The 16,572-nt window shown below is 41.7% G+C and overlaps 1 protein-coding gene and 1 pseudogene across 1 annotated transcript in view; one reads left to right on the top strand and one right to left on the bottom strand.

Moving 5' to 3' along the window:
• Positions 1-16,572, top strand: part of LOC131410149 (serine/threonine-protein phosphatase 4 regulatory subunit 2-like) — a 78,826-nt pseudogene that overhangs the window by 49,282 nt on the left and 12,972 nt on the right.
• Positions 1,586-16,572, bottom strand: part of LOC131410145 (phosphatidylinositol 3,4,5-trisphosphate 3-phosphatase TPTE2-like) — a 239,512-nt gene continuing 224,525 nt past the window's right edge. The window contains exons 11-14 of the mRNA XM_058548057.1: positions 9,899-9,960; positions 8,262-8,342; positions 4,604-4,709; positions 1,586-1,703 (exon numbers count right to left, since the gene is read on the bottom strand). Coding sequence (XP_058404040.1) covers positions 1,594-1,703; positions 4,604-4,709; positions 8,262-8,342; positions 9,899-9,960 — 359 coding nt within the window. The 3' untranslated portion in view covers positions 1,586-1,593. The remainder of the gene's footprint in view (positions 1,704-4,603; positions 4,710-8,261; positions 8,343-9,898; positions 9,961-16,572) is intronic.

Below are 16,572 nucleotides of genomic sequence, written 5' to 3'. Positions count from 1 at the left end.
AGAGCAGTATTTCAGGATGCACGTTGCAGGACTCCTTATACTGCATTGTATAAGGAGAAGGAAAAGGTAAGGAGATGGTTGTAGAAATCTAGGCATGAGCAAATGAGGTCCTGGACTAGGTAGTGGCAATGGGAACAGAAAAGAAGGGAGTGAGTGAAGAGAGATTTCAAAGGTATAATCAGCAGGAATTGGTGACCAACCGAATATAGAGGGCCAAGGCAAAGAGAGAATCCAAGATAATACCAAATGTGAAGGCCTGAGTGAGAGAATGCTGGTGCCGTTTGCAGAAGCAGAGGAAAAGCTCATTTGATAAATATGGATTGACAAGTGTGTCTGAATTGTTGGGGCAGAGACTGTCCCTGTTGTAGCTCCGGTGTCTATCACACAGTGGGTGCTCTAAATATGTGTTGAGTGAATGAAAGAAAAAAGTAGAGTTTAAAGCAGGGGGATGGATGAGCAGAACCAGTAACAGAATATGCACAGAGATGGGAACAGCAAGCCAAGGGTCAGGCCTGGGTGAGTGCCCTCATGTAGGGGGCCAAAAAGAAGGGAAAGGAATGGTGTTGGAGAGGTAGTAGTAGAACTAGAGACAAAAGCCTGAGAGAGAATTTTAAAAGTTAATTTTTCTTAGACCCACGAAGGAAGCTTTCTTATTGCTTCCGAGAAGGTCTGGAGTCTTAGGCATTGCTTTACATGTAACAAAACATTGAGTATCAGGTCCTATTGCTTTGGGTAGAGATTCCTCCGCAATCCAGACACTCGTGCATTGTTTCTCACAGTGCAGTCCCATGGGACATCTGGGTTAGAATCACTTGGGACATTGCTAAGTCTAGAGATTCCTGGGCCCCATTCCAGATTTCCTGAATCATACTTTTGGGGTACAACCTAGGAATCTGCATCTTACAAGCTCTTAGGTGATTTTCTCGCACACTACAATTTCAGAATCAGCGCCATACAATAAAATGACGAAGAAGAAGAGTATATGGCTAAAAATGACCAGATACGTGAATTTAAAACTCTGATAGATTCCTGGGAGCATGCTTGGCATTTAGGGAAAAGTGAAAGGCAATGCAACACTCTGAACTGAAAATATGTTCTGGAAAATGCCCTGAAAAAACTGTTTTGAACAATGAGTTTAATTTACCTCTGACTAGGGACACCCAGTTGGATGGTAATCAGAAAGCAACCTGGGGCCGGCCCCGTGGCTTAGCGGTTAGGTGCGCGCACTCCGCTGCTGGCGGCCTGGGTTCGGATCCCGGGCGCGCACCAACGCACCGCTTCTCCGGCCATGCTGAGGCCGCGTCCCACATACAGCAACTAGAAGGATGTGCAGCTATGACATACAACTACCTACTGGGGCTTTGGGGAAAAAAAAATGGAGGAGGATTGGCAATAGATGTTAGCTCAGAGCCAGTCTTAGCAAAAAGAGGAGGAATAGCGTGGATGTTAACTCAGGGCTGATCTTCCTCACAAAAAAAAGAAAGAAAGGAAAAAAAGAAAGCAACCTGGCCTGTCTTTGTGGTGAGCAACGGTTTGGGAAGGTCAACATGCTGATTTGACATTGAGACTGAGACAAACACCAGAATTTTCAGTTCATGTGCTTTCTCTTACCCTGCAGTTTATGTGAGCAGCAGAGACAAAGACAATCCTTCGCTCCATTGTTATTTGTACTTTTAGATCATTTCCATTGCCATTTCCAACACCTGAATGAAATGAAAAAGTTAGGCTGGTTAGAGCAAAGACCAAAATGTCTCACCAATTAACATTATGGATCAAAAAGACAAAAGATTATCCCAGCTAACAGCATGTCCATACTGAAACATTTGGGACTGCATCGATTTTGTCTTTGAAAGACAAGACTTCAAGCCCAATTCTGTCTCCTAAAGCAGAATTTAGAAGGCTGGAGAAAAAAAGAGACATATAGTTCAGCTTCTAAGACTTAGAATCTCATCGTTTCATCTTTCTAGGAAAAAAAATAGGAAAGGTGACTTTGCAACCTTCCTTGTTAACATGTTGCTTGCTTCAGACTTCTAATCATGATGTTTCTTAACAACAGTGTAAGTTCCTCTTGCCCTAGTTTAAGTCCAGTTCCTAGCACAGCCTCTATGAAAATATAGGATAGCTGTATCCAAACATTCCTGCTGTGGTCAGTGTATATTTACAGACAAATGGTTTCTTGCCCCTTTTGCAATTCCAATGACCCGCTTCCTTTAGCATTTCCTCAAAGGGCTGGATTCTCAAAGCTCCAATTAATTTTTATTGCTTTCCTTTCAACCATGCATATTTCATTTAACTATGCACAGAATTAGGGCCGGCCGCGTGGCTTAGCGGTTAAGTGCCCGCGCTCCGCTACTGGAGGCCCGGGTTCGGATCCTGGGCGCGCACCGACGCACCGCTTCTCCGGCCATGCTGAGGCCACGTCCCACAGACAGCAACAAGAAGGATGTGCAGCTATGACATACAACTATCTACTGGGGCTTTGGGGAAACAAAAAAGGAGGAGGATTGGCAATAGATGTTAGCTCAGAGCCGGTCTTCCTCAGCAAAAAGAGGAGGATTAGCATGGATGTTAGCTCAGGGCTGATCTTCCTCAAAAAAAAAAAAAAAAACTCCATTAGACTAAATGCCTGTCTGCCTGTATGGAATAGTTTACTACTCACAGAGGTTTGTACAGATACTGTTATCCCCAATGTTAACAAAGAAGAGACTGGGGCAGAGTGTACACTCAGGTACAATCCAGGCTCTCACGCCATCCAGATGGTTTATAGTTGGCTTTAAATTCCTTAGAGGAAGAAACTGCTCCAACAGCCCACTGTGCTGCCTCTCACACTGTAGAGTGAGGCAGTCCAGCAGGCTGTGGGGGCCACTAAGGGTGGAGAGGAGGGGGAGCAAGGTGACGCTGACCCCTAACTTCTACCAGGCAGCCCCCTGCTGGGACAGGCTGTGCTTCTAGGCTCTGCCTGCACAATGCTTGCTTGAAAATTTAGACCCAGATTTCCCGCAGAAACAATGCTACTGGGTTGAAGTTTGTTTTCAGAAGCCAGAAACCTATGTAATCTGTTTGTGGTAATCCACTAAAATTCCTCACCATCAACAAGAGGTGGTGGTGATATGGGTGTGTGTGTGTGTGTGTGTGTGTGTGTGTGGAGGGGGCATGTAAGTAGTTTGAAAAAAGCATTTTATATTTTAACTAACAATCATAATTTATTTTTTTGACTATGCAGTTTATATTAAAAGATTCTTTCATTTCTGAATAATTGGACGAAATGTTTCAAAAGTATACATCTAGATCTTATTTTGGGTGACTCCTCAGAAGGCTATAAACACTGTGCTGTCTGGGCAGATACCAATGCTCTGGCACCATTCCACCCAGGAGAGGTCCCGCACTCAGCACATCCTCATGGTCCACAATCTGGCTGGTGCTTTAGGGATCAGAAGCATCGCCCCTGCTGCACCTCTGGCAGTGAGAGTGAGGCCCCATCCCCTCCCTGCAGAGACATCCCTTCTTTCCCACCTCCCCGAGGGTGAGCTGTGCAGGCAAGAGAGGTGAGTGAGAGAGAAATAGAGACACGGGACTTGAGGCCAGTTCCTCTCCCCTCCCTCCTTTCTTTTCTTTCTCAGGTCCCAGAGATGGACGATCTGACCAACTTTCCTGCCTCCCTGGGCGGTGGTAGATCCCAGTCTCTCTCCATCATTCCAGAAGCAGGCAAACATCAGCTCTTTTGAAGTTTATAAAGATTTTTACTCCTGGTAATAACTGCTAACAGGGGGCTGAAAGGCACCCCACAGAGCTCAGGTTTCTCTCAACCCTTTCCATGTTCACGTAGATTCAGGTAGGGAAGACCTAAGCGCTGTGCCCGCAAGAAGCATTCCTTGACCCCCAGGACGGGCAGGGCCCAGCCTCTGTGTGCTCCCAACACTGTGGTCAGCTCTTTGTCTATGTACTCACTCCCCTCTGCTTACCACCCAGGGACTCCTTCAGGGCAGAGAAACACTAGCATGGGGCTGGCCCAAAGCAGATATTCGGTAGTTATTTGTAAAAGGGATATGTGGCAACAAAATTCATTTGCTGTTTGGGTATTTAAGACATCCTGATGGAGTTGCTAGGGGTGAGGGAGCTACAGGTGGAGGACGGAGGGGAAAGGGAGAGACCAGGGTGATGAGAAAAAAAGAGTCTCTGAAAGGAGTAGGTGAGAAGATGGTAGGGATGCCCCTGCCAAGACGATCCCCAAACTAGAGGTGGGTGAGAGAGAAGTGGTCTCCAGGGCTCACGGGCCCTTCCTCTTCTGCATCAGAGGTTCCACTCTGAAAAGTCCACCTGGGCTGAGGCCAGAGGAGCAATGGGAACAGGAGAAAAAGGAAATGGATGGACCCCTCAAACTGGTGACGGGAGAGGAAAGGAGAGGACATCTAAGGGTTGGTAATATGGCCACAGCACTGCTGGGCCAATGGGAAATTCCAGAGGGAGGGGTTCATGTGTGAGGATACATAAAAAGACAGCGGTGAGTTGGGACTGCCTGTATATAACTATGAGGAAAGCCCTCCTGAATAGTAAGAACACCGGCCCTCCTGCCCAATTCTCAAATTATACGTAAAGCACTTACCACGAATTGAATAAATAACAATTTTTTTTATCTTGACGATTTTCCTTGGAGGAAGATTCAAATTGTAGATATTTTTCACATCTGCAAAATATCCAACATATCTACTCTGCAAAACAACAGAAGCCTCAGTTTAAGTGGAGATGAAAAGCCTAAAGTCAGCATTCCTGATTTATTTTTTATATAGAACTTGTTAAGGAGAGTAATTAATGAAGGAAACATTTATTGGATGCCATTATATGACTAGGCATTTTTATATCTGTTGCCTCACGACTGAATATCAACCTTAGAAAAAGATACTGAATGAAGAATGAAGTGCTGTGGGGAAGTAACAAGAGAGGAGCCAGGTGTTGCTTACAGGCTGCTGTGACTGAGAGGTCAACTAACCAGAACCAACAAACCAGCTGCAACAACATCACCACGAGATGCAGCTAACTGCAGCTGTGCAAAAGGTCGATCCGAGGGTAGAAGCTTAGCTGTGACTGAGTTAAAGGAAGGTTTGTGGTTTGCTGGAGAGCAGCCTCGTAAGCATGAGCGAACTGCAGACCTGAACACTCGAGAGGAAGATCTCTCCAGGACAGTAGTCGATACATATTCTTCTCTCGTCCCTGCCAGCCGAGTTCCTTCATCTTCCATTTCCCCAATTCTATTTTTGCAAGGAAGCCCTGTCCTTTCAGTCTAGCTCTTCTCCTATGGCAAGCGGCTCAGAAGGGCTCTCCTTGAATCTTGCTTTAAGAAGTTGAAGAGTTCTGGTACCGAATCAACAGGACTTAAAAGTGCACAGACTCTTCTGCAGCCAAGGGGAATTGTTAATCCAATTAACTGCCATACTTTCCATTGGAAAGGGCCAGTCAAGGGAAAGGCTCCTGCAATTTCTTAACTCAAGGGTGGAGGAAATGTAGTCTGTAGAATGGCCCACAATGCAGCGTCAGAATGTGATGGTATCTGAGAATTACCTCCCCACATGGAGGGAACTCTGTCCCGGGGCCTTGCCAACACAGCTGGCAAACCTGAGGCCGAGTCCTTGTATTGGTCTCCCAGTGAATCAGAAAAGATTCAGTTGTAGCCCAGGGAGTGCTGGTTCTGGACCAAAGTTAGAGAAACTGTGCATGACTACAGAAGAAATGGGGAAGGGAAGCTGTACAGGGGAGGCCCTGAAGAAGTTACATCTAACGTCCCCTTGGCTTCTGCCACTAGATTCTCGACTTCCCGCTAGAGGTTGTCACCCACCACGGCCCTCAAGCTGCTCTTACTCCCACTCTTCCTTCTCCTTCAGCCTAAAACAACAGGGGCTTGTAACACAAGTTAATAAAGCCAGCATCCACTTAGTAAGCACTCACTACAAACAAAGCAGATACTATGAGAGGCGCTTTGGGATGCCAAGGGTGGAAAGGTGGGTAAGACATGGGCCTTGTCTGCAAAAGGGGTAGAGAAGTCACTGCTTCACATGGCTAGAGAATAATGTAAAGTCACTTAGTCCCTAAAAGAAACACAAAGGGCTACAAGAACTGAAAAAGAAAGCGACTACTTCAGGCTAGGAAGAGAAAAGGACCCCAGAGAAAGGGGCCCACAGGAGCAATAGCATGTGGGTACAAAGTGGTGACAGGCTGAGAAACAGGAAACGGTCCAAGTGTGTTAAAGCGTGGACATGTGAATGCACACTGTGGAAGAAGCGTTTGGAAAAATCAAATACCAGAAGACCTCGAGGGTCTGATTAAAACATTTATACTTGTGTACAACTGGGATACACAACTATGCACTGGGGCTTTGGGAGAGAAAAAAAGAACTCTGTGTTAAGAAGGCTGAAAGACAGGCAATCAATCAACTGTCAAAAGATGTAAGGGCAGTGTAAGCTTCAGGAAGTTTAAAAAAAGAAAAAATTTTATATTTGTTCCCATTGGCAGTGGGGAGCCATTACGGATTTCGAACATGGAAATGGCATGGTCAGAGCTGGGCTTCAGTAGGTTCATGTATTACTTTTAGCCAACGGCTTATTACTAGCTTTTTTTTCTTCTTTTTTTTGCTTGGGTGTGGCAGAAAAGGATCAGTGGATAAGGCTGAGTTCTTTTGCCCCAAACTCAAGGTCTAGAGCCAGCAGTTACAGACTAAGGCCAAGGTTACCTATTGAGCTTCCATCACTTCATTCAAAGAAAACTTTCATCTGCAGCCACATCCACATCTACTTAAGAATTCCCAACCAACTCTCACTTTGGTTGGAGGGGCAATATAGAAAAGGCAAAATAGATGAGATGCTGTGCACAGGATGGGAAATAATGGGCTTCAGAGTCTGACAGATCTGGATTTGAGTTCTTGGTTCAAAAAATTTATTTCCCTGAACTTCAATGTCCCAATCTGTAAAATGGGAATCATGATGGTGCCCACTCATGGAGTTATTGAGAGTGTTAAATGAGATAATGAATGTAAAGCCCTTAGCATGGTTCCACAAAGTCTAGTATATTTAAACTCTATAGGATAAATGTCCTGGTTTCTGCAATAAACAAATTTCAAGGAATAAAAAAGAGAGGTGGGAAACCTATAAACTAAAAGACACTTAAGAGACAAAGCAACCCAATGAAATGTGTAGTCCTTCTTTGGACCCTGATTGAAATAAACTAAATTAAAAAAAAATATTTTTAAGATAATTATGGAAATTTAAACATGGACTAGACATTTGATATTTGGTATTATTAAGGTATAATATTTTTAAATATGATAAATGGTTTTAAGGGTTTTTTTCAACAACCCAAGTCTTTGTTAGATGTCACACTAAAATATTTGTGGGGTAAAATGATCTAATATCTGGGATTTCCTTCAAAATAATCCGGGTGTAGAGAAAGAGTGGAGAGTGGGTGTGTGTGTGAGGAGAATGGGGAGGGAATGGACGAAGCATGGTTGGCTACGTGATGAAATGATTGTTGAAGCAGTGACGTGACTGTAAGGAGATTTACTGTATGACTGTTTTGACTTTTTATGTTTGAAAACGTCCATAATAAAATGTTTTTGAAAGGAAAAAATAGGGTAATAGCATAGATTTCACATGGGTTGTCTGAGTATTAAATGAGCTAATATATGTGAAAGTACAATAGTGTCTGGCATAAAATAGGTTTTTGAAAAATGTTAATTCCCCCTTTTCTTTCTCTTTCAAAATACAGCCTCCCCGTGTCTCGCTCGCTCTCTCGCGCTCTCTCGCTCTCTCTCTCACATACACACACACACACACACACACACACACACACACACACACACACACACACGTGCACTTGCGATGTTCTGCATGGGCTGAACTGCCCTAGTAGGGGTTTGTGAAAGACTCAGTTGCTCTTTGCAGGGAATAATAGGCTGATGACTTTAGTTATCTTCAGGGGTCTGGAACCTTAGGAACTGGACCTTCCTAGTTTGGGAAGGGAATCGACTCCTGAACTCTGCAAACAATAACCAATATAAAGTGGAAAGCAGGATGCTCTGGGGAGAACTCAGTGCTTCCAAAGTACAGGTGCGCCACACTCATGTCTCTTGGCCCCTGGGCGGGATCCGGGCCTGTCACAGGGCACCCGAGTGCTGCCACCTGATCACCAAAGGAGGAGAGTCTAAATGAAACCAGGTAATCGGCGCCCATCTAACCCGATTCCTCCAAGAACCCCTTTCTTTAAAAGACACTTACCTGGGAAGGGGTCTCTATCCCTTGAAATTTAGAGCTGGTGGTTTTATCTGTTCGTCGTTCTCCAAAATAATAAAGGCTGTCCTACAGAAAAGGGGAGAATACAATCACGGTTCATTTGTACTTTCCTTTCCTATATAAGGCATTCTTAAGGTTTCCGAGGCACATTATTTCCTTAAGTCGGCGGTCTTTGGGCAGAGGCTACCCAATATAACAAAATGAACAAAGCCACATCAAGGCCTGCTCTCATTCAAAGCTTCACAAAGACATGGAATTTTAGAGCTGGAAAGACCTTAGAGATCATCTGGTCCTTCTTCCTACCTTTCCATTTTACAAATGGAGAAGATTGAGACCAAAAGAAAAGCAAGTGACCTGTCATGGAGACGTGTGCCGCCAGTTAGAGGGAGCACAGGCCTGGGGCACAGGGCTCTGGCTCTCAGTCAAGGGCTCTGGATCAATGGCTTTCAAACTTTTTATTTTTAAAGCTGCAGTCCACATTAATAAACCTAGGAGTCCACATTAATAAACACACACACACACACACACACACACACACACACACCTGAAACAAAAGCTTCACAAAATAATACTGACCATTTGGTATTTTCTATTCTAATCTATTTTGTTTTACTAAAAAACATGCAAGTCACAACCCAACAAGTTGATTTACAGCTCACTGATACACCGTGATCCATAGTTGGAAAACATTGTCCTAGAACAGCCGTGTCATAACCTGCGTGTCTGAATCAGGAACAGGAGACGGTGGAGTCAGAGTGCCGGCACTGTGCACAGCCTCCAGCTCCTCTTCCTGCACTGCAGGCCAAGCGAGGAGCAGAGCTGCCGGGAGCGGGTCCTCTAGTGGTACCTTCTCAGCAAGATCACGGCAGAAAAAAGACTGACAACCCTACTTAAAGAAGTAGAAACAGCCCACCCTGTCTTCTCAGAAATTTCCAGAGGGCACAGACCCCAGCTATATTGACTATGCAAAGATAATAACATTCAGGAGAGACTTTGTTCTAAGTTGAAAAATGATACCTTTTATCTACCTAGCACTTCTGAGGATGTCTAAGGTCCTCTGGAGAACTTACCTTAACCATCTTGATATTATTCTTGTGAGGAAGGAGGAATTCCCGTAATTGTTGGGAGCAGGAGCAGGGCTGGGACTAGGTGAGGCGAGTAAAGCATCTAGGTTGCTGAGTACTTTTGCAATTGCATAACTTGACCTTTCTCATCTCACATTAATCCTGTCCCTATTGAGTTCTGTTTTTATTTAAAATGTTGATATTGTATACATCATGGATTTCTTGCACTAACTTTGATTTTTAAAAATATCGCACTAGAATATTATTTATCTTAATTTCTAAGATTTTTGGCATTGCCTTACATTTTGTGCCCGAGGGGAGTGTCTCACTGACATCACCCTAGTCTTGGCTCAGAGTAAGAGGTACCTAGGTCAGCTACTGACCAGTCTAAGTTAAGCAAGGATGTATTAAAACCAAGCTTCCTAATAACTACCTCTCCCATTACAATTTCATTAAGTACCATGGCTCAAAGGATCATCTTAACATCCTACCAGTGAGGCTTCAGAACTAGCAAATTCAATCAGCATAAGACAGAGTTTGTAGTAACATCTTTCATACCTCTGCAGTTACAAACACTTCACTGGCAATAAGGCAGGCACAAACCATAGTTCCTGTGCGTCCTAGAAAAGAAAAGTAGTTAGTTCATGAACCATTGTTCATGGTAGTACTTGGTATAAAAATACTCTCAGAAATATTCACAGTTCATCTTGGACTGATTTTCTTTCATTCTGCAAGTGCTTGTTCAAAATATTTCAATTCAGAAATAGCCAAAGCTGTTTCACCGCTCAGAGGTTCTACCTGGAATTCTGCCCTAACTGTGTGCATGAACGCACGTGTGTGTGCGTATCCTGTTCTTGAGTCACCACTGCTGGGGCCTGCAGTAATTGGCAGAGGCAATCAGTTCTGCTCTAGGGCTCTGAAGCTAAAGAGTTACCTACCAGTTAAGAGCTAATCACACACCCTGTTTATCTAACATCAATAAAAGTACCTGTAAAAGGCAAAACATGGTCAGAACCCAAAACACCATCTTGTATTTGAATACCCATTATTCCTTACATTTTAGTTAGAGTTTTTAAGTGTGTTACAAAACATATATGAAAGTAAAAAGGACAGTATAATGAACCCCCGTGTACCTGTTCCCCAGATTCTATAATTATCATATCATATTGCTGTACTTGTTTAATTTCTATTTCCTCTTCCCTTCCTTCTTGCTTCTCTCTCTCTCTCCTCCTTTCTCTTTCCTCCGTAGCATTGTAAAGCAAACCCTTGATTTCATGTCCTTTCATCCTCAGTTTCTTATGTTTTATTCCAATATATATTTTTGTCCTACTATACAAAATTCGAGCTAAAAAATTATGTTGCTTCTTTTATTTAGACAATGATCTGTAGCTTTTGTCTTAGCCAGTATATGCTGAACTTATTTTATGTAATTCCAAACTTAGCCTTCTACCTTGAGATGCACTCTATTTTCTAGTCCATCTTTTTTTTTATTGGACCACTAAAGTTATTTTGCAGCCCATAGGTTGAAAAACACTATTTTAAGCCAAGTACTTCCAAACAGGACTTTGTACTACCCTGTGCTATTACAAATAAAAGCCTCTTGCTAAACGGAGCTACTGACCGTTAATGACCTGGCTGTCAGTTGTATAGACTGTTAATATTTCAATTTTGGAGGACATCTCTGGTCTCTATAAGTCTGATATTTTCCCATTTGAAAAAAACTTTTTCAGCTTCACGTCCTTGTGGCTATGGATAAGTACAACCACAGCCATAGTAGATGCTCTCTCATCCAGTCAAGTCATGTACAGCAGGGAATCATAAAAATGATACATACTTGGCTTCAATATTGTATTTTCACTTAAAACATAAATGTACATTCATTCACTACACTTCTGATATTAGACAAAGGTTTTAACTTTTTAAGTATGAGTCCCCCCAGTTGGCGTTCTTTCTTGGAAAGGCCAGGCTCATGGTATAAACCATTGCCTCATCTATATTTCTAGTTTCAGATTCTTTAGAGCAACCTAGGTCCAGAATCCTTCTAGATTTTACTACTGGAATTTTTCTCCCAATGTTTTACATTAGTCTTACTTGCATTTAATTCAGCTGCAATTTTGGTTGTAGGCACTCAACTTCATTGAATCTTCTTGAAACATTCAACTTAGGTTTCATAAAATTGTAACTCTTTCTGTTCACTCCGACATTTTACAGATCTACATAATATTTGATTACTTGACGTAAGCATAATAACAAGTAGAACTGGCAGATACTGGTGGAAGCAGAAACACATAGCCATACTAAAAAGAAGCTCACTAGCTACAAGTTTTCAACAGGCCAATGGACACCAATAGGTGTGTTCATGGTGGGAATGGAGAACATCAGATAATCTACCAAGTTAGTCAGATGGAAGTCATAAGAGAGCTTTTGTTATCCTGAAGTCAGCAGAAGCATCTTGCACCTCTAAATATAGCACAATTCTTGGCTTTCATAATGCTAATAACTAACGTTTGGGTCATGCTTTACAGATCTCGTATAATCTTTACAACAACTCTGTGAGGTAAATAACCCAGCATAAAGAAACTGAGAAACTGAGGTTCTGTAAGTTTAAGAAACTTTCACATAGTCAAATAGCAAGATATCTTAACGCCAGCTTATATGACCTTTTACAACAATCCTTAAACTGTATTCTTTCTCAAGTTGTGTCCATCACCCTTCCTCACAATACAGATCTTATACTTCAAATTCTTGAATCTACAAGCAGAGCACTGAGGTAATTTTCCAGACACCAAGAGTGGTAGCTGTGTGTGTGTGTGTCCCTTAGAGTTGTTTAAAGCACTTAAAAATGTAACTGAAACAATTTCTTCTTCAAGATATTCAGACCAAAATAGGCTTTTGTCAGTTTGACTGCCTTATTTGATACAATGAATGTCTCAAATGAAGATGAACTTTGTAGCATCCTTTAAAAGACTTTGAAAGAGCTAGAGACGCTTAAATATTCACTCCTATTATTTAAATAAAAATATGCTCATTGCATATCTACTAGAAAAAGACTCAGGAAAGATAAGTCTGCTGCTAAAAACTGATAGCATACAGTTGAAGGATAACAATAATGGCCAGTATTATTGAGCCATCGACACTTCTTGCCAGATGGATAATTTTCATATTTCATTTAATCTCTACAATAGGACTCTGAGGTTGGAACTGTCATCATCCACATTATACATATTAGAAAACTAAAGCATTGAGAGTTTAAGTAATTCACTCTGCCACACAATTATTTAATGGCATAGTTGGGATTTAAACCCAGATATTTTATTTCAAAGCCTGTGCTTTTAATCATTATGTTCTGATAACTGCAACATTTCAATTTTCTTTTTTACTTGTCAGTCTTTCAAATAGGAAAAAAATTCCAATTGAAAAGGATAGACTAAACATTAGTAAAAGACATCTATAAAAGACAGCTGAAGAATCTGAGAGAGAGTTCTCAGTTCATTCTAGTCCTTGGGCCCAGTGGAATTCTATTCCAGAAAACTTAGAATTCCTGACTGGATAAACTTGCAAAAGAGATTCCCCAGCATCACTAGTTATTCCCCATGGTGGAGAACAGGAGAGGTGTGGGTAGCCTAGAGCTGATTTCATTTCCTGCTTTGAAAACCAGGAGGTGGTGCATTTCCCAGATTGTAAGCCAGTAACCTTGGTATCAGTTGAGGGAGAAATTTTAACACAAATATACTTGAAAGGATTGGTTGCATACACATAGATCAAGGAAAGCCATGATCACTCAAGCTCAATGTGAATTTTCTAGGCTCTGGTGGATTTATTTCATTTACTTCTTTGATACTCTCTTGGTACTCTTTATACCCTACCTTCCCTGCACACCTGTACTCTCAGGGTACTCCTCGTGTGACATCTCTGCTCAAATGTCTTTGTATGGGTAAGACCTTCCTTGGCCATCTACATATCAATTAGCAACCTCTCTCCCACTTCATATTCTCCTTATTTTTATTTTTTCAATTGCACGTATCACCATCTAATACATATATTTTTTCTCTGTAAACAATAGACTGTGGTCTCCATGGGAGAAGTGCACGTGTCTGCTTTGTACACTGTCACATAAATGCATCTAGACAGCATCTGGTGTTCAATGCATGAATGAACGAATATATCTGCCCTTTCAATTTATCATGTCATCCGGTCCCATGACCACTCATTTTTCTCATTTTGTTTTCACTTCCTCAACCCCCTAGAAGCATGATGGACAATTTCACTGTTGGTTTTACCAATACTGCATAACATTGCCAATAACATTGCCACTCTCGCTTCTGGGTCCTTTTGCTGTACCCATTCTGTACAAACCTAATACTGGGTCAATTTGGGCACCCACTTCCTGCATTCCTAGACCAGAGATGCAGAGACACCAGAGATGCAGAGACACCAGAGATGCAGAGAACTGCTGGAGAAAAATCACACAACTTTTCATATTGGTAATAATATCAATTAATGGTGTACCTTCCCACTGACTCTGAGTTTGTGTCTTCATTTCTTTCTTCACAGAGGCGAGACCTCCCATAACTTGTTGCCTCCCAGTGCCCCCTACAATCTTCCTGTGACTATGTCTATTCCTGTGACTACACCTCTTCCCTTGAATCTCATTGGTGAGGAGTTTCTCCTCTTCATTTAGCCAAATCCTCCACTTGGGCTCTGGACCCCATCCTCTTCTCTCAACTCAGGGTTTTGACTTTATTAGTCCCCATTCTTCTGTATCTTCAACCTCTCCCTCTCTCTGACCCTTTCCCTTGGCAAATAAACACATTCAGGTCCCCCCCGCCGTGTCTTATAAACAACACTCTCTATCAGCCCCAAATGCCCAAACACCTAACTTCTCTCTGTCCTTTTGCAGCCAAGCTGCTTGAGTCCCTAGTCTACACTTGCTATCGCCACTTCCTCCTCATTAATGATTCTGGTGCTGGCTATCTTTAGACCCCATTTTAATAATTATAAGAGCTACCATTTATTCACTGTTTACTATTTACCAGGTGGTCTACTACACAGTTTAATATGCATTACCTCATTTTAGTTTCTTAACAATCGTCTCAGGTAGGTATTACAATTCCCAGTTTACAGATGGGAAAACTGAGGTTTTGTTTTGTTTTTTTAAGTTTATTTATTTATTTTTTTGTGTGAGGAAGATCAGCCCTAAGCTAACATCCATGCTAATCCTCCTCTTTTTGCTGAGGTAGACCGGCTCCGAGCTAACATCTATTGCCAATCCTCCTCCTTTTTTTCCCTAAAGCCCCAGTAGATAGTTGTATGTCATAGTTGCACATCCTTCTAGTTGCTGTATGTGGGACGTGGCCTCAGCGTGGCCGGACAAGCAGCGCGTTGGTGCGTGCCCGGGATCCGAACCCGGGCTGCCAGTAGCGGAGCGTGCGCACTTAACCGCTAAGCCACGGGGCCGGCCTGAAAACTGAGGTCTTGAATGGTTATCTAACTCACCCAAGTGGTTAGCAACGGTCCTAGGATTTAAATTCAGACAGTTTAATGCTAACTATCCCACTATTACCAACTGCATAATGATATGCACACTTTGAGGAACACCATTCTGTAGCATTTACAAGTTTATTATGGCTTTCCGATTTTATTTCCAAATGCTTTCTTACATAACCATTTTTTTCTTTTTATCCTTTTACAGTAATATCACAGTAGATATGTACAAGTTTACGAAATCAATCCATTTATCTAGCTTAGTCTTGAACTTCTTTATGTCCCGCTAATATGACTGCCTTTTCCAGTCACCTGCAGGCTTGCTTGACTCCTCTGGATTTTTCAATATTTTTTCACTGTACCCTGGATCACTGTTTTTGGAGTTTCCTTTGCTGGACCTTTTTTTTTCTTTTTGCTTCATTTCAGGTATTTTGTTATTTATCTGGCAAATCTGGCAAGGAGGTTTCTGTTCTACCATTTTCCCATAAAGGACACAAAAATATTCTAAGAAATTCTAAAGAGTTTTCTTTACAAGCATACTGAGAATATTAAATCTGAGTATTATTTGCATTAGAGTTCAATAAATCTAACAAAGATGATTGAAAGTTCTGTTTCTAAATCAAGATGATGATTTGAGCACCAACGGTAGACTGAAAAACTTCCACCTCTATAGCAAACATGTGGAAATGATAGAGAAAAAACATGGCTGAACTCAATAATGAAAAGGCAAGGAAAACACAGAGGATCAGAAATAGAGAGAGGAATCAAACTGGTAGGTAGGAGGTGAAGCCAAGAAACCTCAAAATAAACTATTAGAGGAAAAAGAAAAGGGTGAGAGGATCCACAGAATGCAGGAAAAGAGATAAAAAGAAGCACAGAAAAATTGTGGTAAATATAAAACACGTAATTGAATGCCACAGATAAGTCCAAATATGTCAGCAATCACAATAAATACATTGAAAATGGAGCTACTAAGGCTGCATTTTTAATGATGCAGGTATATGCTGTTTCAAGAGACAGACCTAAACCAAAATGACACAGAAAGGTTGAACATAAAATCATGACAAATTTATAGCAGAAAGAATCCATTCAGAAGATATAATAATCATGTATTTGCATGCACCTCACAACACACTGTGAAATATAGAGAGCAAGAGTTGACAGAATAAAAAGAAGAAACCAACACATGAAATAGTTGATATAAAGAAAGAAATAGTAAAAAAGATAAGAAATAGTAAATATAAAGATTTGAGTAATATAATTAATAAGATTGATTTAATGGATAGATAGAGGCCCCTGCTCAAGAAAATTAGAGAATATACATTATTTTCTAGGTATGAGATTTCTAGTTATAGTTTTAAATGGATCCTACATTACACCACAAAGAAAGTGTCAACAAATTCCAAAGACCCAATATCATCGTGCAGAAAAGAGTTAACACAGCAGGCCTGAGACTGCTATCCATAGGCTTGCTTGCAAGTTTTGCCTTGGCTGGCATCTGGGAAATTGGAATTTGGGAGGATTCCCACCATTCCCAGATAAGACTGGCTCACTGTGCCTAAACCGTTTATGAAACAATATGGTTTATGCTGAACACCTGCTTTTCTTCTGAGAGTCTGGAATTTCAGCGCATGCCAGGGAGAAGGTGTCTGTGTGACCAGCCCCCAATGAAAACCTTGGGCACTAGGTCTCTAATGAGCTTTCCTGATCTCACGTGTGTTGTCACAACTCAGTGCTGAAGGCATTAA

The sequence above is a fragment of the Diceros bicornis genome, chromosome 9 (genome assembly GCF_020826845.1).
Source record: "Diceros bicornis minor isolate mBicDic1 chromosome 9, mDicBic1.mat.cur, whole genome shotgun sequence".
NCBI lineage: Eukaryota > Metazoa > Chordata > Mammalia > Perissodactyla > Rhinocerotidae > Diceros > Diceros bicornis.
This window is presented reverse-complemented; position numbering and strand designations above follow the sequence as displayed.